Here is a 24,845-nt window from a genome sequence, read left to right as displayed (position 1 = left end):
GACAATATGTCGCAACTGTCCTTGCTCTGTATATCAACTGCCAGCTGTCTACCAGTTGGTTAGATTGCATGTCACTTCATTACTTTACTATACGTTTGAATCACTATTCCCCACAAATATTGTCCCTGTCATTGTTGTAATCCTAATCATCACTGTAAAAACTAAACATGTCAAATAGCTTTGACATTTCTCAGCTTCTCTCCTAAGCCTTTAAAAATCAATAATCTAATCAATGCTCATTCAGAAATTCCTATCCAGTACCTTTTGTTTGTGGGAAAGGATGTACTGTTATATTGCGAACTGTAATTATGGGGATGTGTAATCACGAACCGTTCTTGTGATCACATTTGGTTTTTACTTGGACCTGCTGCATGTTAACATGACAGTGTTCATTTCTCCGTTCTCTTCTATCCTGCGATTCTTATCAAAGGGCATGCAGACTGAAAGAGCTGCATTTGTGTAGCAGCTTTAAGCCTCTTTCAGGTCATCTCAAGAGCTGCAGAGCTGGTGAGGTGATTTGCAAACATGCTGAGTGTACTGGTGGAAGGCACATAGCAGCCCTTGCACATATTATTATCTCTGATGTGGAGATAAGGGCGCCACAGTTAGCATGACACTAATACAACTCAGAGTGTCGGAATTCGAAGTTCAATCCCTGCTTCCTTGGTAAGGAGCTTGTATGTTTTCCACAAGATCACATGGCCAAAGGTGTACCCAGTAGTAGGTTATTTGGTCATTGTAAATCGTCCCTTGATTAGGTTTAGGCAAGGTTTAAAATTCGGGGATAGCTGGTGGCACGGCTCACAGAACTGTAAGTGCCTATTCCACGCTGTACAGATAGAAACGTAGTAAACCTACAGCACAATACAGGCCCTTCGGCCCACAATGTTGTGCCAAACATGTACTTTAGTAATTACCTAGAGTTACCCATAGCCCTATTTTTCTAAGCTCCATGTACCTATCCAGGAGTCTCTTAAAAGACCCTATCGTATCCGCCTCCACCACCGTCGCCAGCAGCCCATTACGCAGAGAGTGGTGAGTGTGTGTAAAAAACTTACCCTTGACATCTCCTCTGTACCTGCTTCCAAGCAGCTGAAAACAGTTTTCAATACCTGGGAAAAAGCCTCTGACTATGCACACAATCAATGCCTCTCATCATTTTACGCACCTCTATCATGTCACCTCTCATCCTCCGTCGCTCCAAGAAGAAAAGGCCGCGTTCACTCAAACTATTCTCATAAGGCATGCTCCCCAATCCAGGCAACATCATTGTAAATCTCCTCTGCACCCTTTCTATAGTTCCCACATCCTTCCTGTAGTGAGGTGACCAGAACTGAGCATAGTACTCCCAAGTGGGGTCTGACCAGGGTCCTATATAGCTGTGACATTACCTCTCAGCTCTTGAACTCAATCCCATGGTTGATGAAGGCCAATGCACCGTATGCCTTCTTAACCACACAGTCAACCTGCACGAAAACTTTGAGTGTCCTATGGACTCAGACCCCAAGATCCCTCTGATCCTCCACACTGCCAAGAGTCTTACCATTAATACTATATTCTGCCATCATATTTAACCTACCAAAATGAACTGCCTCACACTTATCTGGGTTGAACTCCATCTGCCACTTCTCAGCCCAGTTTTGCATCCTATCGATGTCCCGCTGTAACCTCTGACAGCCCTCCACACTATCCACAGCACCCCATCCTTTGTGTCATCGGCAAATTTACTAACCCATCCAGGACATTTATAAACATCATGAAGAGTTGGGGGTCCCAGAACAGATCCCTGAGGGACACCACTGGTCACCAACCTCCATGTAGAATATGACCCATCTACAACCACTCCTTGCCTTCTGTGGGCAAGCCAATTCTGGATCCACAAAGCAAGGTCCCCTTGGATCCCATGCCTCCTTACTTTCTCAATAAACCTTGCGTGGGGTACCTTATCAAATGCCTTGCTGAAATCTATATACACTACATCTACTGTTCTACCTTCATCAATGTGTTTAGTGACATGCTCAAAAAATTCAGTCAGGCTCGTAAGGCATGACCTGCCTTTGACAAAGCCATGCTGACTATTCCTAATTATATTATACCTCTCCAAATGTTCATAAATCTCAGGATGTTCTCCATCAACTTACCAACCACTGAAGTAAGTATCTCTATATAGTAACGCGCAAACGCGATACTCAAGAAACACATGGAGGGAGTGAGAGCTGAACTCAGAATACCTTTACTGATACAAAATCGCGCGCTTAAATCTCCCCTCCCATGGGTCCCTGCGACCCGCGGGGCGGGCGTGACGTCAGACTGTCCCTGGAAGGTCCGCCCCGAGCGGGTAGTTCCAAACGTGCTACCGCGTGTCTGCCCACGGCTCCCAATGGCAGTTCGAGTCCCGCGTGCGTGGGTCGCCACACCCCTCCCGCCCCCCCCCCCCCCAGAAACGTCCATCGGGGGAGTGGAGCCCCCAGTCTGTGTGGCTTGCCTGGGTGGCCGGCCTCGCTGGAGCGGTGGGGGTACCCTCACTGGTTGCTGAATGTCCAAGTGTGCCAGTTTGAGGCGGTCCACTGTAAAAGTCTCTTCCCGGCCACCCACCTGCACGACACACGTGGCTCCATTGTGCCGGATCACCCTGAAGGGTCCCTCGTACGGCCGCTGTAGAGGTGACATGTGCATGCCCCTGCGAATAAAAACATACTCACAGTCTCGGAGGTCTTTAGGGGTGAAGGATAGCGTGGGTCCATGCCTGGAGGTCGGGACCGGTGCCAGGGTCCCTACCTTGTCCCGCAGCCTCGTTAGCACCGCTGCTTGAGTTTCTTCTGAACCTCGGGCCTCTGGTACGAACTCGCCTGGAACCGTCAGGGGGCACCGTAGACCAATTCTGCCGAGGAGGTGTCCAGGTCCTCCTTGGGGGCTGTGCGGATGCCCAGTAGGACCCAGGGAAGCTCATCTGTCCCGTTGGGGCCCCTGAGGCATGCCATCAGGGCCGACTTGAGATGCCACTGGAATCGCTGTACCAAACCGTTGGACTGGGGATGGTACGCTGTGGTGTGATGCTGCTGGGTGCCCAGGAGCTGCGCCAGTGCTGTCCACAAACCAGACGTGAACTGCGCCCCTCTGTCGGAGGTGATGTCCGTTGGGAGGCCGAACCTGGTGATCTGGTTTGCATTGAGCGTCCTGGCGCAGGACTCAGTGGACGTGTTTGCGAGTGGTATGGCTTCCAGCCATCTGGTGAACCTGTCTACCACGGTAAAAATATACCTGGCGCCCCGGGAGACTGGCAGGGGGCCGACGATGTCCACGTGGATGTGTTGGAGCCTCCTGTGCGTCGGCTGGAACTGCTGGAGGGGAGCCTTCACGTGCCGCTGGACGTTGGCGGTCTGGCAGTGTACGCAGGTCCTGTCCCAGTGTCCGACCTGTTTGTGCAAACCATACCAGACGAATCTGTCCACTATCAGCCCGGATGGACGGGTGAGCCAGGTCGTGCAGCGTTTCGACCACCTGGCGCCTCCATGCTGCTGGTACCACGGGTCGGGGTTTGCCGGTAGACACGTCGCACAGGAGTCGATCCGCTGCCAGGCCGATGGAGACGTCCTCCAACTGGAGCCCCGAAACAGTGGTGCGGTAAGCCGGGATCTCGGGTGTCCGACCGTTGTGGTTCTGCCAGTGCTGCGTAGTCTATTCCTGAGGATGATATGCCTACTGAATGGAGGCAGGGGTGAGACAGCGTGTTGGTGATGACATTGTTCTTCTCTGCGATGTGGCGGACGTCCGTGGTGAATTCTGATATAAAGGACAGGTGCCTCTGCTGCCGAGCCGACCATGGGTCTGATGCCTTGCCCAGTGCGAAGGTGAGGGGCTTGTGGTCCGTATACACAGTGAACTCCCTTCCCTCGAGGAAGTACCGGAAATGCCAGACAGCCAGGTAGAGTGCTAGCAACTCTCTGTCGAAAGTGCTGTACTTCACCTCTGGTGGCTGTAGGTGCTGGCTGAAGAAAGCGAGTGGTTGCCACTGGTCCTCAACGATCTGCTCCAGGATTCCGCTGACTGCCGTGTCGGAAGTGTCGACTGTGAGTGCTGTGGGTACATTGACTCTCAGGTGCACTAGGAGGGCCGCCTTTGCCAGTGCCTCCTTGGCCTGCTCGAACGCCTCCGTGGACTCCGCGTCCTGTGCCACTTCAGGCTGAACAAGGGTCTCATGATGCGTGCCGCCGCCAGCACGAACCCATGATAAAAGTTGACCATCCCTACGAACTCCTGCAGGCCCTTGACCGTGTTGGGCTTGGGGAACTGGCGGATGGCCTAGACCTTGTCCGGTAGGGGAACTGCGCCATGTTGGTTGACTCTGTGGCCCAAGAAGTCGATCTCCCGGTCGAGCGTGCTGACCACGTAGTAGTACCACGTGGTGTCAGCTGTCTCTGATACTGAACTGAGCCTCAGCCTGCTCGAACCAAACGTGGGGCTGAGTGGCCCAGAAAGTCAGGAGCTTGAGAGAGACTGCGCTGTGCGAGTTGCTGGAACTCATGGCTGGTCGCTGAGTCGCCGGCTCCAGATGCCGTCTGGAACGTCGGGGTCACCAATGCAGTTGCGCGCAAACGCGCCACTAAAGAAACAGAGGCAGAGACAGCTGAACTCAGAATGCCTTTACTGATTCAAAATCACACGCTTAAATCTCCCCTCCCGTGGGTCCCTGCGACCCGCGGGGCAGACGTGGCCTCAGACTGTCCCCGGAAGGTCCGCCCCGAGCGGGTAGTTCCAAACGCGCTACCGCATGTCTGCCCGCGGCTCCCAATGGCGGTTCGAGTCCCGCGTGTGCGGGTGGCCACATCTAAATAATAAGTAACAATAGCCAGGTCAGTTAGGTACTGCTTTGCTGCTCCTCCGGTCACATCTGCTGAGGAGGGAACAGCCTCGATTTAACTTGGCAGAAAACAGACAGCCCCTCCAATACTGCAGCACACCTGTAGTGCTTGCTGAGTAGTGGCAGATACGGTTTAACCATTTGGAGCAGGATTTAATTACACACGCTCTAAATTAGTGTATATAGGCAGCTAGTTCAGTGGGGACAGATTGGGCCAAAGGGCATGTTTCTGTGCTGTATTACTGTATGAAACTCTGTGTCTCACCTTTGTCAGAGTTTCACCCTTTGGACTACGTATGGAATATGGTAATTCCCTGCTTTCTTGGATATTACGATTCCCATTTGTGTACTTGCCCTCAGCCAGCGGTGCAGAAGTAGGGGGCCGGGTGGCTGAGACTGACAGAGTAGAAATCTCTTCACTCGGAGAGTTGTAAATCTTATCAATGTCATCATCACACACCACCCCTTTGCTTTGGATAAGGACGGCTCCTTTGCTTTGGATAAGGGAGTCTAAGGGGAGGTGGTCAGAATGGAATGGCAATGAATCTCCTGCTGCTTTCCATGGCTGGAGTTTTCCAGGCCTGCTGGAAGAAAAGTCCGCAAAGCTCTTGTCCCCGAGGTGAGCTGGCACAGAAAGCAGAATCAGTGATCAGTGCTCTCCTTGTAAAGGCCAACACATGGAAGCTGCAGGAGGTAGTGAGACTGTTCCAGCTTGAGGCTGCTAGCAAGTCTGTTTCCATTCCCTTCTGGAAGATGTTATTTACCACGGGCGTTCACCTTTTCTTTGGCACTGTGGTTGCTCCGTAGGAAGGTTGTGGGCTAACTCATGGTCTGATGGCTACACCAGTGTTCCTGTACCCGCTGCATCTTCGCAGGCTCTGTGACTAACAGCTCTCTAGACCCGTCAGGTTTACGTGGCAGCATTTCGTCAGTGTGTCCCCTCAGCCCAGTACCTGCATCCCTCTGCTGGCCCCTCACTTGTCCCTGGCGGCAGCAGCTACTCCACCCTCACCCGCCGTCTAACCCCTCCCCAGCCCCGACTCTGGTAACTCACATCAAACATGCAGATGGTAGAGCTAGAACTATGCCCAGCCTTCCACATCGTGGTTCTTCTCAGTCCGACTGGTGACAGGTGTCCAGCCCAGTAGTTGCTGCTCTGGATCACAGTCGCCAAGAAGCCTTCAGACCACATGCAGCTTGTTCACTTGTGGGGAAACTGCTGGAGCTGGGTTTTAGATCAAGCTGATCGTTTCACTTCAAACTTTGCCTGTGTTTGGTGTTTGGTCTCAACAGGACATTAATTGAAGCTGGAGCAAGTGGTTCAGTCAGCTGCCCCACTGAAGTGTGTGTGTTTAAACCTCCTGGGCACTGCTACTAACATTGTGTTGCTTACCTCTCTGGCCTTCAAATCAGAGTAATTAATCCAACACCTTTGCCAGAGCAAACTCAATCGCATTGCATGTGGATCCGGTGAAATGTGAGTGTTCAGATGAGGAGCCAAGAGCATGTTGTTAATGGTAGTTGGTGGCATTGTGACAAGGTGGTGGTGATGGTCTTTTGGTGTGACAAGGTGTTTGGTGGTGATGGTCTTTCGGTGAATCTCGTCTCCCTGGTGTATGGTTTGTGTTGGCATGCAGCTTCTCACGAATGATTGTTGTCTGATCGTTTAATCATGTGCAGTGTATGTATTACAGAGCATAGCAGCAAACCACCTTCTCGGTTACGGCACCACAACTGCTACGATTTCCTCATTCATCCTCCCTCTTCGCATGTTGCCATCGGAGGTACGATTTTGAGTCACTTTCTGCTCACGGATGACTTTTAGTCTGAGTCGGCTGCAGCAGGCTACAGTGACCCACATGGGAGTGACACCACGATGTGTCAGCAGCCACTGGTGTCACCTTACCCAGTGGAAGAAGCTGTGGTATTGAGGTGATGTACTATTTAGTGGTTGTTCTGGGCCTCCATGCTGTGTGTATCTACCTCGTGCTCATGCACAAACACACCTTTTGATCTGGAATCAGCAGGTGGTTAATGAAGTGAAAGACAGCACATTTCATGAATCGTGCCCTCAGTATATTCCCAAAGTTCAGCTACGGAAACTGTCCAAGATTATCTAATGTGCAAACCTCCACAAGCATATTTATTCAAACACCGTAGAAGCTGCTAGTTCTAGATAAAAGTGAAAACTCCAGTCAGCATCTAATGGAATGTTCGACGTTAAAACTACAGCTGTGGAAGGAAAGCAGCTAGATACTTCTTTTGGCATGAATTGAAAGTGCTCTTTTGGCAGAAAGCAGAAATCAGGGAGAAACAGGTTGGTGGGCGATGACGGGTGCAACTCCACCAGAATCAAGGCACAGGTGTAGTTTGAAAGGTTGTTTTGATTCTCGAGGATGAGGCTGTGGATTGTGTGGAAAATGCAGAGTTTTCAGGGTGATTTAGACACACCGGGCAAGGGGGTGCGGTGTAATGTCAGTTAAGTGTGAAGATCCCTACTTTTCTGAGTGTTAAAATATTAGATGCAGTGGAATTCTTAAAGTGCATTTTGGAGAGCTTTTTGAGACAATGTGCAGGTAGACCTACCAGAGAGAGGCTGGCGCCTGACCTAATCGTAGGGAATGTGGCAGACAAGCGGTTAGACCAGTGAAAGACTACAGATTTTAGTCTTATTTTGGAGAAAGGCAAGAATAGAGCAGATATTAAGATCCTGAATTGAGAGAAGGCCTATTTCAGTATGATAAAACAGGAGCTGGCAAAAGTGGATTGGGAGAAGCTAGTTAGATCAGACTAACTCACAAAATGCTGGAGGAAATCATAGGGGAATAAACAGCTGAAGTTTCAGGCTGAGATCCTTCATCAGGATTGGAAAGGAAAGGGGAAGATGCCAGAATAAGAGATTGGGGGGGAAGGAGTATGAGCTTGCGGGTGGTTGGTGAGACCAGGTGAAACGAAAGGTGGGTGGGGGAGGGTGGGATGAAGTGAGAAGCTGGGAGGTGTTAGGTGGAAGTCCTGGGTATGACTCTAAACTGCAACCGGTGATGAGGCTCTGATTGGGGACTTTCAGAGCTTTGGGGAAAGTGGAGGTACCCCTTAGTCATTCATTGCTCCCAGGGCTGCTCTGACCCGGAACGGTAGCACCTACAGGGATTCCTGCTCGGGATACGAGCAAAGGCCAATGGCAGATCTGGCAGGTTCAGTAACTGAACTTATGACGGAAAAGGCGGATGAGCTAGGACCTCAAATGTCAACAGCTATAGTACAGGCGGATGAACATTTGGGAAGAGAAATGATGATTTCTTTAGTTCGACCAATGGTAGGCAACAGCAAACCACCATTGCTAGATACTAGATTCCCTAGAATCTATTTGCTAAGAAAACCATGGTCAAACTCACAAAATGTATCACACAACAACAGCGTCAAGTGGATCTTCAAGACAATTCTGAAGATGCTTCGCTCGGTAGGGTTGATTCTGGGCAGCAGGGGATCCCCGACCATCATCAAGCTATTGCTCATAAAATTCAAGTAACACAAAAAAAAATTATTGCCACTTGGAACGTAAGAACCCTATATCAAGCAGGAAGATTAGACAATGTGATAAATGAAATGGAAAGACTAAAGATTAACATCATGGGAATTAGCGAAGTTCATTGGAGAGGTGCTGGAACATGTCAGAATAGAAATAAAACACTAATTTATTTTTGTGAAACATCCCATAATAATGGATTAGGAATTCTTATGGATGAAAACATGGCAAAAATTGTTTTAGGACATTGGGCAATATCAGAAAGTGTGCTCCTTGTTAGATTCAGAGGACAACCATTTGATTTAGCAATTATACAGGTCTCTGCACCAACAACAGATGGAACAAATGAGGTTATAGATAAATTCTATGAAGAGCTTGAACAAGCAAAGAATGGATGCAAATCTCAAGATATTGTTATTGTCATGGGAGATCTAAATGCTAAAGTAGGACAAGGTGCTGATGGAAATACCATAGGAAAATTTGGACTAGGGGAAAGAAATGAAAGAGGTGAGAAATGGGTAGAATGGTGCAAAATGAATAATCAGGTCATTATGAATACCTACTTTAAAAACCATCCAAGACGCTTGTGGACCTGGAAAAGTCCAGGTGATAACACCAGAAATCAACTTGACTTTATTACTACAAACCAAAGATTTAGAAACTCGGTGATTCAATGCAAAGCATATCCAGACGCAGACTGTAATAGTGACCATAACCCAGTAGTATGTCATTTAAAAGTAAAACTTAAAAAACCAAAGAAGGTTTTTCCTTGTAAATTTTTGTCTAAAGTTTTCTCCTTTAATTACTTGTGGGTAGTCAAGAGATTGTTCAGGTTTACAAGGATGTTGTCAAGACTTGAAGACCTGAGTTATAAGGAAAGGTTAAGTGGGTTAAGACTTCCCTGGAGCACAGGAGAATGAAGGGAAATTTTATAGAAGTACAGTATAGAAAACTGATAGAGTGAATGCATGTAGTCGTTTTCTCCTCAGACTAGAGTTAGATGCCATAGTACTATGGTGAAAGGTGAAATGTTTAAGTTGAATCTGGGGGGGGGGGGGCGGATTTTTTTTCACTCGGAGGATGGTGTGAGTGTAGACTGAGCAGCCAATAGAATAGGTAGATCCAGGACCAGATTATAACATTTAAGAGAAGTTTGGACAGGCACATGGCTGGGAGGGTTTTGAAGGGATATTGTCCGTGTGCAGGTAGATGGGACTAGGTGGAAGATCAGGTCAGCAAGGACAAGATGTACTGTGGTAATTAAGACTCTAGTCCCTTGATGACTATAGAAAGATTAATAATACTCTTAATTAATCAGAAGGACAAAGAGAGGATGTGGGGTGGATCTGGACCACGAGACCATAAGATATAGGAGCAGAATTAGGCCATTTGGTTCATCAAGTCTGTTCTGCCATTTCATCACGACTGATCTATTTTTCTACTCAGCCCCAATCTCCTGCCTCGCCCCACCACGCCCCCCCCCCGTATCCTTTCATGCCCTGACCAATCAAGTATCTATCGACTCCCATCCAGCAGGTAAGGTTAAGGAAAATCCCAGTCTTTAGCCACATTAAGAATAAAGGGGTGGCTAGATGGAAAGTTGGTCCCCTTGGAGATCAGCAGGAGCGTCTGTTTCTTGAACTGTAGGACATGTGTGGGATTTTTAATGAATATTTTTCCTCAGTGTTTACTGAGGAGAAAATCACGGGTTGCTCAAGAGATAAAGAAAACAAGTGCAAGTGATTCATGTTACCAGCAAGGAGTGCAGCCTTTACACTGCCTTCTGCTGGATAAATCCCCAGGGCTTGACTGAGTGTATCTTTGGACTTTGTGGGAGTCTAGAGAATAAATTGCAGGGGCCCTAATGGAATTATTTGCTTCATCATTAGCCACTAGTGAAGTTCCCAAAGAGTGGAAGGTAGCTAATTCCATTCCATTGTTTAAGAAGGGTAGCAAGGACAAGCCAGGGAACTATAGGCTGGTCAGCTTGTTATCAGTGGTGGGGAAATTACTGGAGGAAATTCTGAGCGGTAGTCAGTCTGATCTGAAGGAGTTAACATGGCCTTGTGTGTGTCTTTGGATTTTATCAAGCTCTTGACAGGATCCCATGTGATCAACTGGTCAGGAAAGCTAGGTCATGTGGATTCCAGGGAGAGATGGTGATGTGGATTCACAATTGGCTGCAATTTAGGAAGCGGGCGGGCAGTGGCTGAAGGTTATTTCTCAGAATGGAGGTCAATGACTACAGGTGCGCTGTGGGGGGTTGGTGTTGCAACCCTTGTCATTTGTTATTTATACTTATGATTTGGATGTCAATGCACAAGACTAGGTCAGCAAGTTTGCGGGTGACACAAAAATTAGGAGGTTTTGTTGATAGTGAAGAAGGTTATTGCAGATTACAGCGGGATCTGGATCAGTCAGACATGTGGACCCAGGGGTGGTACATAAGTATGAGGTTATACATTTTGGAAAGTCAAATCAGTGCAGGACTTACACTATAAATGATAGAGTCCTAAGAGAGACAGGATCACAAGTTGCATATTGGGACAGGGACAGGATTACAAGTGTCATCACAGGTAGAAAAGGCATTTAGCAGACTGACATTCACTAGTCAGGCATTGAAACAGGAGTTCGGACATGATGTTGTAGTTCTATGATTCATAGGAGGACTGTGTAGTTTTGATCACAATGTTATAGGAAAGACGTGGTGAAACTGGAAAGAGTGCAGAAAAGATTTAATGAGAACGTTGCTAGAACCAGAGGGCCTCAGTTATAAAGAGACGTTGGCTAGGCTGGGTCTTTATTTCTTGAAAGGTAGGAGAATGAGAGGTGACCTTATAGAAATGTTTAAAATTATAGAAATATAGAAAACCTACAGCACAATACAGACCCTTCGGCCCACAGAGTTGTGCCGAACATGTCCCTACCTTAGAAATTACCAGGTTTACACATAGCCCTCTATTTTTCTAAGCTCCATGTATCTATCTTAAAGTCTCGAAAAAGACCCTATCGTATCTGCCTCCACCACCGTTGCCAGCAGCCGATTCCATGCACTCACCACTCTCTGTGTAAAAAAACTTACCCCTATCATCTCCTCTGTATGTACTTCCAAGCACCTTAAAACTATGCCCTCTTGTGCTAGGCATTCCAGTCCTGGGGAAAAGCCTCTGACTGTCCACACGATCAATGCCTCTCATCATCTTACACACCTCTATCAGGTCACCTCTCATCCTCCGTCACTATAAGCGGAAAAGGCCAAGTTCACTCAACCTATTCTCATAAAGTATTCCCCAATCCAGGCAATATCCTTGTAAATCTCCTTTACACCCTTTCTATGGCTTCCACATCCTTCCTGTAGCGAGGCGACCAGAACTGAGCACAGTACTCCAAGTGGGGTCTGACCAGGGTCCTATATAGCTGCAACATTACCTCTCGGCTCCTAAATTCAACTCCATGATTGACGAAGGCCAATACACCGTATGCCTTCTTAACCACAGAGTCAACCTGTGCAGCAGCTTTGAGTGTCCAATGGACTCAGACCCCAAGATCCCTCTGATCCTCCACACTGCCAAGAGTCTTACCATTAATGCTACATTCTGCCATCATATTTGACCTACCAAAATGAACCACTTCACACTTATCTAGGTTGAACTCCATCTGCCACTTCTCAGCCCAGTTTTGCATCCTGTCGATGTCCCGCTGTAACCTCTGACACAATGCACAACACCTCCAACCTTTGTGTCATCAGCAAACTTACTAATCCATCCCTCCACTTCCTCACCCAGGTCATTTATAAAAATCACAAAGAGTAAGGGTCCCAGAACAGATCCCTGAGGCACACCACTGGTTACCAACCTCCATGCAGAATATGACCCGTCTACAACCACTCTTTGCCTTCTGTGGACAAGCCAGTTCTGGATGCACAAGACAATGTCCCCTTGGATCCCATGTCTCCTTACTTTCTCAATAAGCCTTGCATGGGGTACCTTATCAAATGCCTTGCTGAAATCCATATACATTACATCTACTGCTCTTCCTTCATCAATGAGTTTAGTCACATCCTCAAAAAATTCAATCAGGCTCGTAAGGCATGACCTGCCCTTGACAAAGCCATGCTGACTATTCGTTATCATATTATACCTCTCCAAATGTTCATAAATCCTGCCTCTCAGGATCTTCTCCATCAGTTTACCAACCACTGAAGTAAGACTCACTGGTCTATAATTTCTTGGGCTATCTCTACTCCCTTTCGTGAATAAAGGAACAACATCCACAACCTTCCAATCCTCCAGAACCTCTTCCGTCCCCATTGATGATTCAAAGATCATCGCCAGAGGCTCAGCAATCTCCTCCCTTGCCTCCCACAGTAGCCTGGGGTACATCTCATCCTGCCCCGCCAACTTATCCAACTTGATGCTTTCCAAAAGCTCCAGCACATCCTCTTTCTTAATATCTACATGCTCAAGCTTTTCAGTCTGCTGCAAGTCATCGCTACAATCACCAAGATCCTTTTCCATAGTGAATACTGAAGTAAAGTCTTCATTAAGTACCTCTGCTATTTCCTCCAGTTCCATACACACTTTCCCACTTCACACTTGGTAGGTCCAATTCTTTCATGTCTTATCCTCTTACTCTTCACATACTTGTAGAATGCCTTGGAGTTTTCCTTAATCCTGCCCGCCAAGGCCTTCTCATGGTCCCTCCTGGCTCTCCAAATTTCCTTCTTAAGCTCCTTCCTGTTAGCCTTATAATCTTCTAGATCTCTAACATTGCCTAGCTCTCTGAACCTCTTGTAAGTTTTTCTTTTCTTCTTGACTAGAGTTATTACAGCCTTTGTACTCCATGGTTCCTGTACCCTACCATAACTTCCCTGTCTCATTGGAACATATCTATGCAGAACTCCACACAGATATCCCCTGAACTTTGCCACATTTCTTCCGTACTTTTCCCTGAGAAAATCTGTTCCCAATTTAAGCTTCCAATTTTCTGCCCGATAGCCTCATAATTCTCCTTACTCCAACTAAATGCTTTTCTAACTTGTCTGTTCCTATCTCTCTCCAATGCTATTGTAAAGGAGTTAGATCACTATGAGAGATCTGACACCCGACCAGGTTCATTTTCCAATACCAAATCAAGTACAGTCTCTCCTCTTGTAGGCTTATCTACATATTGTGTCAAGAAACCTTCCTGAACATATCTAACAAACTCCACCCCATCTAAATCCCTTGCTCTTGGGAGATGCCAGTCGATATTTGGGAAATTAAAATCTCCCATCACGACAACTCTTATTATTACATCTTCCCAGGATCTGTTTCCCTATCTGCTCCTCGATATCCTTGTTACTATTGGGCGGCCTATAAAAAACAGTAAAGTTATTGACCCCTTCTGTTCCTAACCTCTATGCACAGAGACTCTGTAGACAACCCCTCCATGACTTCCTCCTTTTCTGCAGCCGTGACACTATCTCTGATCAACAGTGCCACGCCCCCACCTCTTTTGCCTCCCTCCCTGTCCTTTTTCCATATAAAACCTAGCACTTGAAGTAACCATTCCTGGCCCTGAGCCATCCAAGTCTCTGTAATGGCCACTACATCATAGCTCCAAATACTGATCCATGCTCTAAGCTCATGCGCTTTGTTCACAACACTCCTTGCGTTAAAATAGACACATCTCAAACCGTCCATCTGAGCGTGTCCCTTCTCTATCACATGCCTATCCTCCCTCACACACTGTCTCCATGTTTTCTCTATTTGTGAGCCAACTGCCTCTTCCCCAGTCACTTCAGTTCAGTTCCCACCCCTCAACAATTCTAGTTTAAACTCTCCCCAGTAGCCTTAGCAAACCTCCCCACCAGGATATTGGTCCCCCTGGGATTCAAGTACAACCCGTCCTTTTCGTACAGGTCACACCTGCCCCAAAAGAGGTCCCAATGATCCAGAAATCGGAATCCCTGCCCCCTGCGCCAATCCATCAGCCACACATTTATCCTCCACCTCATTCTATTCCTATACTCACTGTTGCGTGGCACAGGCAGTAGTCCTGAGATCACTACCTTTGCGGTCCTGCTTCTCAGCTTCCTTCCTAACTCCCTGTAGTCTGTTTACAGGACCTCTTCCCTTTTGCTACCTATGTCATTAGTACCAATATGTACCACGACCTCTGGCTGTTCTCCCTCCCACTGAAGGATATCGTGGACACTATCTGAAACATCCCAGACCCTGGCACCTGGGAGGCAAACTACCATCCGTGCTTCTTTCCCGCATCCACAGAATCACCTGTCTGACCCCCTAACTATGGAGTCCCCTATCACTACTGCCTTCCTCTTCCTTTCTCTACCCTTCTGAGCCAGAGGGCCGGAATGAGAGGCAAAGATAAAGTGGAGTTTTTTCCCCAGGGTAGGAGGAGTCCAAACCTAGGGGGCATAGATTTAGGCTGAGAGGGGAAATTTTTCAAAGGGACCAAGGGGCAACTTTTTCCACACAGAGGGTGCTGAGTGTATGGAACAAGCAGGCAGAGGTAATGACGGAGGCATGTACAATAATATAAATTCAGGAGCACTTGGATAGTTTTTTGGAGGGGTGGGGTTATTGCCAAATTGGGACAGGCTGAGTGGGCACTGTGGGTGTCATGGAGTGGGTGAGCTGAAGGACCTGTATCGATGTGGTATTGTTTTATGACTGGAAGGAGTGTACAGGATTATAAACGGCTTAGACTTCATACATAGCAGGAATGTTTTCAACATTGCAGAAGTGTCTAAGACAAGAGGCCATAATTTTAAGGCAAGGAGGAAGAGATTGACGGAGGATCTGGGGAGATGATTTTCAGCCAGTTGGTGGTTGAAATATGAAACACACAGAGATGGAGACGGGTATTCTCACAAGATCTGCATGGTATCCAGACCATCCAGTATCCAGACTTGAAGTGCAAGGCATTGAAGGCTACCAAATGGCAGTTGATTGATGGGATCAGTAACTGGTAGTTGCTGGCTGGCAAGTGCAGAGTTAAGTAAACATAGAAAACCTACAGCACAATACAGGCCCTTCAGCCCACAATGCTGTACTTACTTTAGAAATTGCCTAGGCTTACCCATTGCCCTCTATTTTTCTGAGCTCCGTGTACCTATCCAGGAGTCTCTTAAAAGACCCTGTTGTATCCGCCTCCACCACCGTCACCGGCAGCCCATTCCACGCACTCATCACTCTCTGCATAAAAAACTTACCCCTGACATCTCCTCTGTACCTACTTGCAAGCACCTTAAAACTGTGCCATCTCATGTTAGCCATTTCAGCCCTGGGAAAAAGCCTCTGACTATCCACACGATCAATACCTCTCATCACCTTGTACACCTCTATCAAGTCACCTCTCATCCTCCATCGCTCCAAGGAGAAAAGGCTGAGTTCACTCAACCTATTCTCATAAGGCATACTCCCCAATCCAGGCAACATCCTTGTGAATCTCCTCTGCACCCTTTCTATGCTTTCCACGTCCTTCCTATAGTGAGGCGACCAGAATTGAGCACAGTACTCCAAGTGGGGTCTGACCAGAGTCCTATATAGCTGCAACATTACCTCTTGGCTCTTAAACTCAATCCCACGACTGATAAAAGCCAATACACCATATGCCTTCTGAACCACAGAGTCAACCTGTGCAGCAGCTTTGAGTGTCCAATGGACTTGAACCCCAGGATCCTTCTGATCCTCCACACTGCCAAGAGTCTTACCATTAATGCTATATTCTGCCATCATATTTGAGCTACCAAAATGAACCACCTCACACTCCACTGGCCACTTCTCAGCCCAGTTTTGCATCCTACCAATGTCCCGTTGTAAGCTCTGACAGCCCTCCACACTATCCACAACACCCCCAACCTTTGTGTCATCAGCAAATTTACTAACCCATCTCTCCACTTCCTCATCCAGGTCATTTATAAAAATCACAAAGAGCAGGGGTCCAAAACAGATCCCTGAGGCACACCACTGGTCACCGGCCTCCATGCAGAATATGACCCGTTTACAACCACTCTTTGCCTTCTGTGGGCAAGCCAGTTCTGGATCCACAAAGCAATGTCCCCTTGGATCCCATCTCTCCTTACTTTCTCAATAAACCTTGCATGGGATACCTTAGCAAATGCCTTACTAAAATCCATATTCACTACATCTACTGCTCTACCTTCATCAATGTGTGTAGTCACATCCTCAAAAAATTCAATCAGAGTTGGTAAAATGTGGTCAGGAAAGATTCCTTCATCAGTATATAGAAGTCACAACGAGAGAGTGTGCAATACTGGATCTGCTATTGGGACGTGAGACAGGGCAGGAGACAAAAGTTTGTGTAGGAAACACTTTGCATCAAATGACTAAAATGCCATTAGTTTTAAAGTAAATATGCAAAGAGATAGGTCTGGTCCGCAGGTTGAGATTCTAAATCAGAGAAAGTCCAATTTTGATGGTATCAGAAATGAACTGGCAAGTGTGGATTCGAACAGGCTGTTTTCTGACAAAGGTGTACTTGGAAAGTGGGAGGCCTTCAAAAACAAAATTTTGAGAGTACAAAGCTTGTGTATACCTGTCAGAATAAAAGTAAAGATAACAAGTGTAAGGAACTTTGGTTTTCAAGAGATATTGAGGCCCTGTTTAAGAGAAAAAAGAGGGTGCATAGCAGGTATAGGCAAATAGGAAAAATGAGGTGCTTATGGAGTACATGAAATGCAAGAGAATACTTAAAAGAAATCAGGAAGGCTAAAAGAAAGTATATAGTTGCTCTAGCAGACAAGGTGAGGGAGAATCCCAAGGGATTCTACAGTTATGTTAAGAGCAAAAGTATTGTTCTGGACAAAATTGGCCCTCTGGACGACCAGAATGGTAATCCATATGTGCAGCCAAAACAGATGGGGGAGATCTTAAATATGTTCTTTGCATCTGTATTTACTTGGGAGACAGATATACAGTCTATAGAAGTGAGGCAATGCACATTAACTTCATGGACCCTGTACAGATTACAGAGGGGGAGGTGCTTGCTGGGATAAATCCCCATGGCCTGACTAGGTGTTCCCCCGGACTCTATGGGAGGCAAGTGCAGAAATTGCCAGGGTCCTAGCAGAGATATTTAAATCATCTTTAGCGACAGGAGAGGTACCAGAGGATTGGAGAACAGCCAAAGTTCTGCTATTTAAAAAGGCTCTAAACATAAACCAGGAAATTATAGGCCAATGAGTCTGACATCGGATGTGGGAAAGTTATTGGAAGGTTTTCAAAGGGACCAGATATGTAAGTATTTGGATATATATGGACTGATTAAGGATGGCTTCTCGGCTTCATGCATGGTAAATCATGTCTAACCATCCTTCAGGAGTTTTTAGAGGAAGTTACCAGCAAGTGGAAGCTGTCTACAGGGACTTTAATAAGGCAATAGACAAGGTCCTGCAGGATGAGGTAGTAAAATTGGATTAGATATTGGCTTTGTGGTAGAAGCTAGAGAGTGGTAGTAGTGGGTCGTCTCTGAGAGGAGGCGTGTGGTGTGCCGCAGGGATTGGCGCTGGATCCTTTGATGTTTGTCATCTCTATCAGTGATCTGGATGATGATGTGGTTAACTGGATCGGCAACTTTGCAGATGACATCAAGATTTGGGGTGTAGTGGATAGTGAGGAAGGCTGTCATGGCTGCATCAGCAGGAAAAATGGGCTGGCAAATAGCAGATGGTATTTAATGCAGACAAGTGCAAAGTTTTGCACTTAGACAGCACCAGTGAGGATAGATCTTACACAGTGAACGGTAGGGCACTAAGGAGTATGGTAGAACAAATGGATCTGAGAATACAGGTACATAATTCATTGAAAGTGGTGTCACAGGTAGATAGGGTCATTAAGAAACCCTTTGGGCATATTGATCAAAAATACATATATTGAGTACAGAAGAATGGTATGTTAGGTTAAAGTTGTATAAAACATTGGTGTGGCCTAATTTGGAGTATTATGTTAAGTTTTGGTCACCTACCTCATGAAAGGTTGAAAAAGTCCAGTTAAAATGTACAAGGATGGTACTGGGTCTGAAGACCTGAGTTAGGAGGAAAATTGAATAGGTTAGGTCTGTATTCTTTAGAACATAGAAGATTGAGAGGAGTTTTGATAGAGATAGAAAGATAGGGTAAATGCAAACCAGTTTTTTCCACTGAGGTTGGGTGGGACAACAACCAGAGGTCATGGCTTAAGGAGAAAAGTTTAAGGCCCATGAGGGAAAACTTCTGCACTCAGGGCTGTGAGAGTGAGGAAAGAGCTGCCAGCACAAGTGGTCCATGCAAGCTTGATTTCAATGTTTATGAAAAGTTTGGATAGGTTCATGGATAGCAGGGCTATGGTCCATGTGCAGGTCATTGGGAATAGGCAGTTTAAATGGTTTTGGCATGGACTAGATGAGCCGAAGGGCCTGTTTTGTGCTGTACTTCTCTATGACGATCCAGATGATTTGCTACCCTGAATTCAACAGGTCCACTGTGTATCAGACTGGTTGAAACATTGACATTTTCTCTGTCTCTACAGGTGCTGCCTGACCTGCTGGGTATCTCCAGCAGTCTTGGTCATTTCAGGTTTTTAGTATCTCTCAAAATCAGCTCACCAGGCTCTCTCATTCAGAAGGTCAACCCTGGTCTTCACCCCTGCATAGATAGTCCTCTCTGTTCTCTCTACTCTCTACTCTCGTCTCTCTTGAACTAAACATGTTAGTTTTCTCACTTATCCTTAGTTGAAGGATTTGACCTGAAACGTTAAAATGAAACACCACGCTTAGGCAGTGAAACAGTTACTGTTTCAGGTCCAGACCGTGGAAGGTGTTAACTCTATTTCAGAAGTTTCCTAATGTGGAAAGTTTTCTACCATTGCCTTTGCCATGAGTCAGTATTTGGCGGTGGGTGGGTTTGAGTGACCTTCCCTCTGGAGTCTAGCCCACATTCCTACCACTAGATTAGATGATGTTAATGGGTTTATCCAGTAATGTTGACTACCTACACTGCCTAACACGTGTTGTTACTCTCACACACAGCAGTTATCCAACAAGGCCACAGAAGGAATCCACAATTCGATCATCTTGAATGAAGCATCTCTGTGAAGTGACATCCTACCAAGCAGATGAGTGTGCGGTTGGAGCCATTCTGGTCATCCAGCACCGAGAGACCTGCCAGCCGGGGCAGCAGGGACTGCTCGATAACTACGGGACTGATTTGACAAAGTTAATGTTTTCAATAAGTACCTTGATCACTTCTCTTACGGGAAATGTTGATGCATTTTCTAACTGTGTTGCTCCTCCTCATAATCAACTTCTATTAATTTTACCCACCCCCTCAAGGGTAAACCCAATATAATAGATCTGCATGGGCTGCTCTTTTCCTCAATCTGGAAGTGAATAAAATCTCTCGTCTTTTGAGGGACCGGCAGCGGGGTGCTTTGGAATTTGATGGTGGATACAGCAGCTGATCAGGAAGCACCTGGAGAGAATCCAGTGTTCTGCTGATGTTTTGGTACTGAGTTGCACAGCAATGATAAACCGGTACAAGGCTGCTTATGGCCGAGACTTGGTGTACAGCAGAGGAACAGATCTGTAAGCCATTTTTGTTCCATTTTGGAGCAATTCCAGTGATTTAGAGCAATCTCATTAATGCACTTTACAAACCTATAAAGCCTTCCCAGCCAAAAGCAGGCAGAAAATAAGGAGAGGAAGAGAGTATTTAGCCCAAACCAGAGCAGGGGGAAAGGACAGCAAGGGCCCTGAGTGACTGCCGTCTTGCACCTTGGTGCGTTCCAACACCCCGTGGTGCACGTGGGTGAGTGTTCAACAGCTGCTAGTTGAGGCTGCGAGGAGAGAATGATTCCCTGTGCATTATGAATGGACTAATCTGAACATAAGGGCCAACTGCTCTTTAGCTGCCCAGCAGATGATCGGGTGAGCTCTGCCAAGTGGACTGAGCTATTCTCTGATTCCCAGCAACACCAGGAGAGTCTTTATTCAACCACATTTGGAAAATAGCAGCATGAATTGCAGATCAGATGATAGCTTTTCAAATTGAAAGAATCGAACGGGGTTAATAATTATGAATAAAATCACATTAACTGCTAAAACCTTATGGCTTTGGTCCAGTGATTACTCTGGCGTATGAAGGCACACCAGCACACAAGTCCAACACAATGTCTGTCAACAACTTAGCACACAGTGACAACTACAACTGGGTAAATCTACCTGAAGCAATACACACAAAATGCTGGGGGTACTAAGGTCAGGCAGCATCTACAGTAAGAATAAAGAGTCAACGTTTTGGGCTGAGATCCTTCATCAAGACGCTTTGATCAACCTGCAGATGTCTGTGCAGGCTTCCAGCATCACTCTATGTGGATACCATTTACCAGGACTTGGCCGACAGTCTAAACTGTCTTGGCGATTCACGTTTCTGGTGCTTATCAAATGAGAGTTTAACTTCCCTAAACTGAAGTGGTAGTTGGATCACAACTCTATTTTAAAATCGTTATGGAAGAAAAGATAGAACAGGTTGACAAGTTAAACTCTTGAATTGGAGAAGGGCCAAAATCAGAATCAGGTTTATTGTTACTTACATACAGAGCATGGAACAGTACAACACAGAAGCAGGTCCTTCCACCCCAAAACCATTAAATTAGTATTCAAATGGATGGTGCAGGGGCAGGAATGGCTGCTTCAAGTGCCAGGCTTTAGATGTTTCAGAAAGGACAGGGAGGGAGGCGAAAGAGGTGGGGGCGTGGCACTGCTAATCAGAGATAGTGTCATGGCTACAGAAAAGGAGGAAGTCATGGAGGGACTGTCTACACAGTCTCTGTGGGTGGAAATTAGGAACAGGAAGGGGTCAATAACTCAACTGGGTGTTTTTTTTATAGACCACCCAATAGTAACAGGGACAGAGGAGCAGATAAGGAGACAAGATTCTGGAAAGGAGTATTAATAACAGGACTGTTGTAGGAGGTTTTAATTTCCCAAATATTGATTGGCATCTCCCTAGAGTGAGGGGTTTAGATGGGGTGGAGTTTGTTAGGTGTGTTCAAGAAGGTTTCTTGACACAATATGTAGATAAGTCTACAAGAGGAGAGGCTGTACTTGATCTGGTATTGGGAAATGAACTTGGTCAGGTGTCAGGTCTCTCAGGGGGAGAACATTTTGGAGATAGTGATAACAATTCTATCTCCTTTACCATAACATTGGAAATGGATAGGAACAGACAAGTTAGGGAAACGTTTAATTGGAATAAGGGGATACATGAGGCTATCAAGCAGGAACTTGGAAGCATAAATTGGAAACAGATGTTCTCAGGGAAACGTACGAAAGAAATGTGGCAAATGTTCAGGGAATATTTGCGTGGGGTTCTGAGTAGGTATGTTCCAATGAGACGGGGAAAGGATGGTAGGGTACAGGAACCGTGGTGTACAAAGGCTGTTGTAAATCTAGTCAAGAAGAAAAGAAGAGCTTATGAAAGGTTCAAAAAAAAACTAGGTAATGATAGGAATCTAGAAGATTATAAGGCTAGCAGGAAGGAGCTTAAAAATGAAATTAGGAGAGCCAGAAGGGGCCATGAGAAGGCCTTGGTGGACAGGATTAAGGAAAACCCCAAGGCATTCTACGAGTATGTGAAGAGCAAGAATATAAGATGTGAGAGAATAGGACCAACAAATGTGACAGTGGAAAAATATGTATGGAATTGGAGGAAATAGCAAAGGTACTTAATGAATACTTTGCTTCAGTATTCACTATGGAAAAGGATCTTGGCAATTGTAAGGGTGACTTACAGCGGACTGAAAAGCTTGAGCATGTAGACATTAAGGAAGAGGATGTGCTGGAGCTTTTGGAAAGCATCAAGTTGGGTAAGTCACCGGGACGGGATGGGATGTACCCCAGTCTACTGTGGGAGGCGAGGGAGGAGATTGCTGAGCCTCTGGTGATGATCTTTGCATCATTAATGAAGACAGGAGAGATTACAGAGGATTGGAGGGTTGCGGATGTTTTTCCCTTATTCAAGAAAGGGAGTAGAGATAGCCCAGGAAATTATAGGCCAGTGAGTCTTACTTCAGTGGTTGGTAGGTTGATGGAGAGGATCCTGAGAGGCAGGATTTATGAACATTTGGAGAAGCCTAATATGATTAGGAATAATCATCATGGCTTTGTCAAGGGCAGGTCGTGCCTTACAAGCCTGATTGAATTTTTTGAGGATGTGACTAAACACATTGCTGAAAGTAGAGCCGTAGATGTAGTGTATATGTATTTTAGCAAGGCATTTAATAAGGTACCCCATGCAAGGCTTATTGAGAAAGTAAGGAGGCATGGGATCTAAGGGGAAATTGCTTTGAGGATCCAGAACTGGCTTGCCCACAGAAGGCAAAGAGTGGTTGTAGGCGGGTCATATTCTGCATGGAGGCCAGTGACCAGTGGTGTGCCTCAGGGATCTGTTCTGGGACTCCTACTTTCATGATTTTTATAAATGACCTGGATGAGGAAGTGGAAGGATGGGTTAGTAAATTTGCTGATGACACAAAGGTTGGGGGTGTTGTGGATAGTGTGAAGGGCTGTCAGAGGTTACTGCTGGACATTGATAGGATGCAAAACTGGGCTGAGAAGTGGCCACTGGAGTTCAACCCAGATAAGTGTGAGGGGTTCATTTTGGTGGGTCAAATATGATGGCAGGATATAGCATTAATGGTAAGACTCTTGGCAGTGTGGAGGATCAAGGGGATCTTGGGGTCCGAGTTCATAGGACACTCAAAGCTGCTACGCAGATTGACTCTGTGGTTAACAAGGCATACAGTACATTGGCCTTCATCAATCGTGGGATTGAATTTAAGAGCCGAAAGGTAATGTTGCAGCTATATAGGACCCTAGTCAGACCCCACTTGGAGCTCTGTGCTCAGTTCTGGTTGCCTCACTATAGGAAGGACGTGGAAACCATAGAAAGGGTGCAGAGGAGATTTACAAGGATGTTGCCTGGATTGGGGAGCATGCCTTATGAGAACAGGTTGAGTTAACTTGGCCTTTTCTCCTTGGAGCAACGGAGGATGAGAGGTGAACTAGTAGAGGTGTATAAGATGATGAGAGGAATTGATCGTGTGGATAGTCAGAGGGCTGAAATGGCTGGCACGAGAGGACATAGTTTTGAGGTGCTTGGAAGTAGGTACAGAGGAGATGTCAGGGGTAAGTTTTTTTACACAGAGAGTGGTGAGTGCGTGGAATGGGCTGCCGGCTGCGGTGGTGGCGGCAGAAATGATGGGATCTTTTAAGAGACTCCTGGATGGCTACATGGAGCTTAGAAAAATAGAGAGTTATAGGTAAAGCTTTGGTAGTTCTAAGGTAGGGACTTGTTCAGCACAGCTTTGTGGGCTGAAGGGCCTGTATTGTGCTATAGGTTTTCTGTTTCTAATCCCTATTGCCTACACAATGTCAACAATCTTCCATTTCCTCACAACACTGAAAGTCTCGTAAAAATCTCTTATTATATCTGCCTCTATCACCATCCCAGGCAGTGCATTCCAAGCACACACCACTCTGAAATAACCCTTTCTCACCTTAAATGCATGCCCTCTAATATTGGATATTTCAACCTTGGAAAAAATATACTGTCTACTCTATGCCCTTCATAATTTTATAAACTTTGATCAGATCTCCCTTCAGTCTCTGCCGCTCCAGAGAAAACATCCCAAGTTTGTCCAAACTCTCAATATAACACATACGCTCTAATCCAGAAGTATCCTAGTGAACCTCTTTAGCACCCTCTCCAAAGCCTCAAAAACTTTCCCATTATGGGGTGACCAGAACTGTATGTAATACTCCAGGTTGGACCTAACTGGAGTTTCATAAAGCTGCAATTTATCTTCCTGACTTTTGAACTCAGTGCCTTGACTAATAAAGGTGAGCATGCCATATGTCTTCTCAACCTCCTTAGATTATTAGTAGATTAGATTCAACTTTATTGTCATTGTGCCAAGTACAGATACAAAGCCAATGAAATGCATTTAGCATCTGACCAGAAATGCAAAGAATAGTGTTATTTACAAAATAACTGTGAATAAAAGAAGTGCTACAGCACACAAATATAAAAGTACTGAGACAGTACAATATGGGTGCAATACTGCTTAGCGCTGTGATGTGAGGTTCAGCAGTGTCACAGCCTCAGGGAAGAAAATCTTCCTGTGCCTGCTGGTGCGGGAGCGGAGGCTCCTGTAGCACCTACCGGATGGGAGGACAGTAAAAAGTCCATGGTTAGGGTGAGATGCATCCCTGATAATGCTTTTCACCCTGTCCAGGCAGCGTTTATGGTAGATGGCATGTCATCTTATCTACCTATGTCATCACTTTCATGGAGCTATGAACTTGGACCTCAAGATCCCTCTGTTCATCAACACTCAAGGGTCTTGTCCTTAACAGTGTACTGTCGCTTTACACCAAGATGTAACACTTCAT

General features: G+C 46.2%; 1 protein-coding gene across 4 annotated transcripts in view; it reads left to right on the top strand.

The window, feature by feature from the left end:
• LOC134343979 (heme transporter FLVCR2-like) overlaps positions 1-20,487 on the top strand; it is a 250,933-nt gene extending 230,446 nt beyond the window's left edge. Inside the window, exons 10-11 of one of the 4 annotated variants that reach the window (XM_063043005.1) lie at positions 6,556-6,645; positions 19,425-20,487. In XM_063043005.1, coding sequence (XP_062899075.1) covers positions 6,556-6,645; positions 19,425-19,487 — 153 coding nt within the window. In that variant the 3' untranslated portion in view covers positions 19,488-20,487. Of the gene's footprint in view, positions 1-6,555; positions 6,646-19,421 lie in introns of all 4 variants that reach the window. The other 3 variants (XM_063042996.1, XM_063043023.1, XM_063043014.1) reach the window with 3 other exon arrangements.
• The last annotated feature ends 4,358 nt before the right edge of the window (positions 20,488-24,845 follow it).

Source organism: Mobula hypostoma, chromosome 1 (genome assembly GCF_963921235.1).
Source record: "Mobula hypostoma chromosome 1, sMobHyp1.1, whole genome shotgun sequence".
Classification (NCBI taxonomy): domain Eukaryota; kingdom Metazoa; phylum Chordata; class Chondrichthyes; order Myliobatiformes; family Myliobatidae; genus Mobula; species Mobula hypostoma.
Note: the sequence above shows the minus strand (reverse complement) of the source record. Positions and strands in the feature narration are given on the sequence as shown.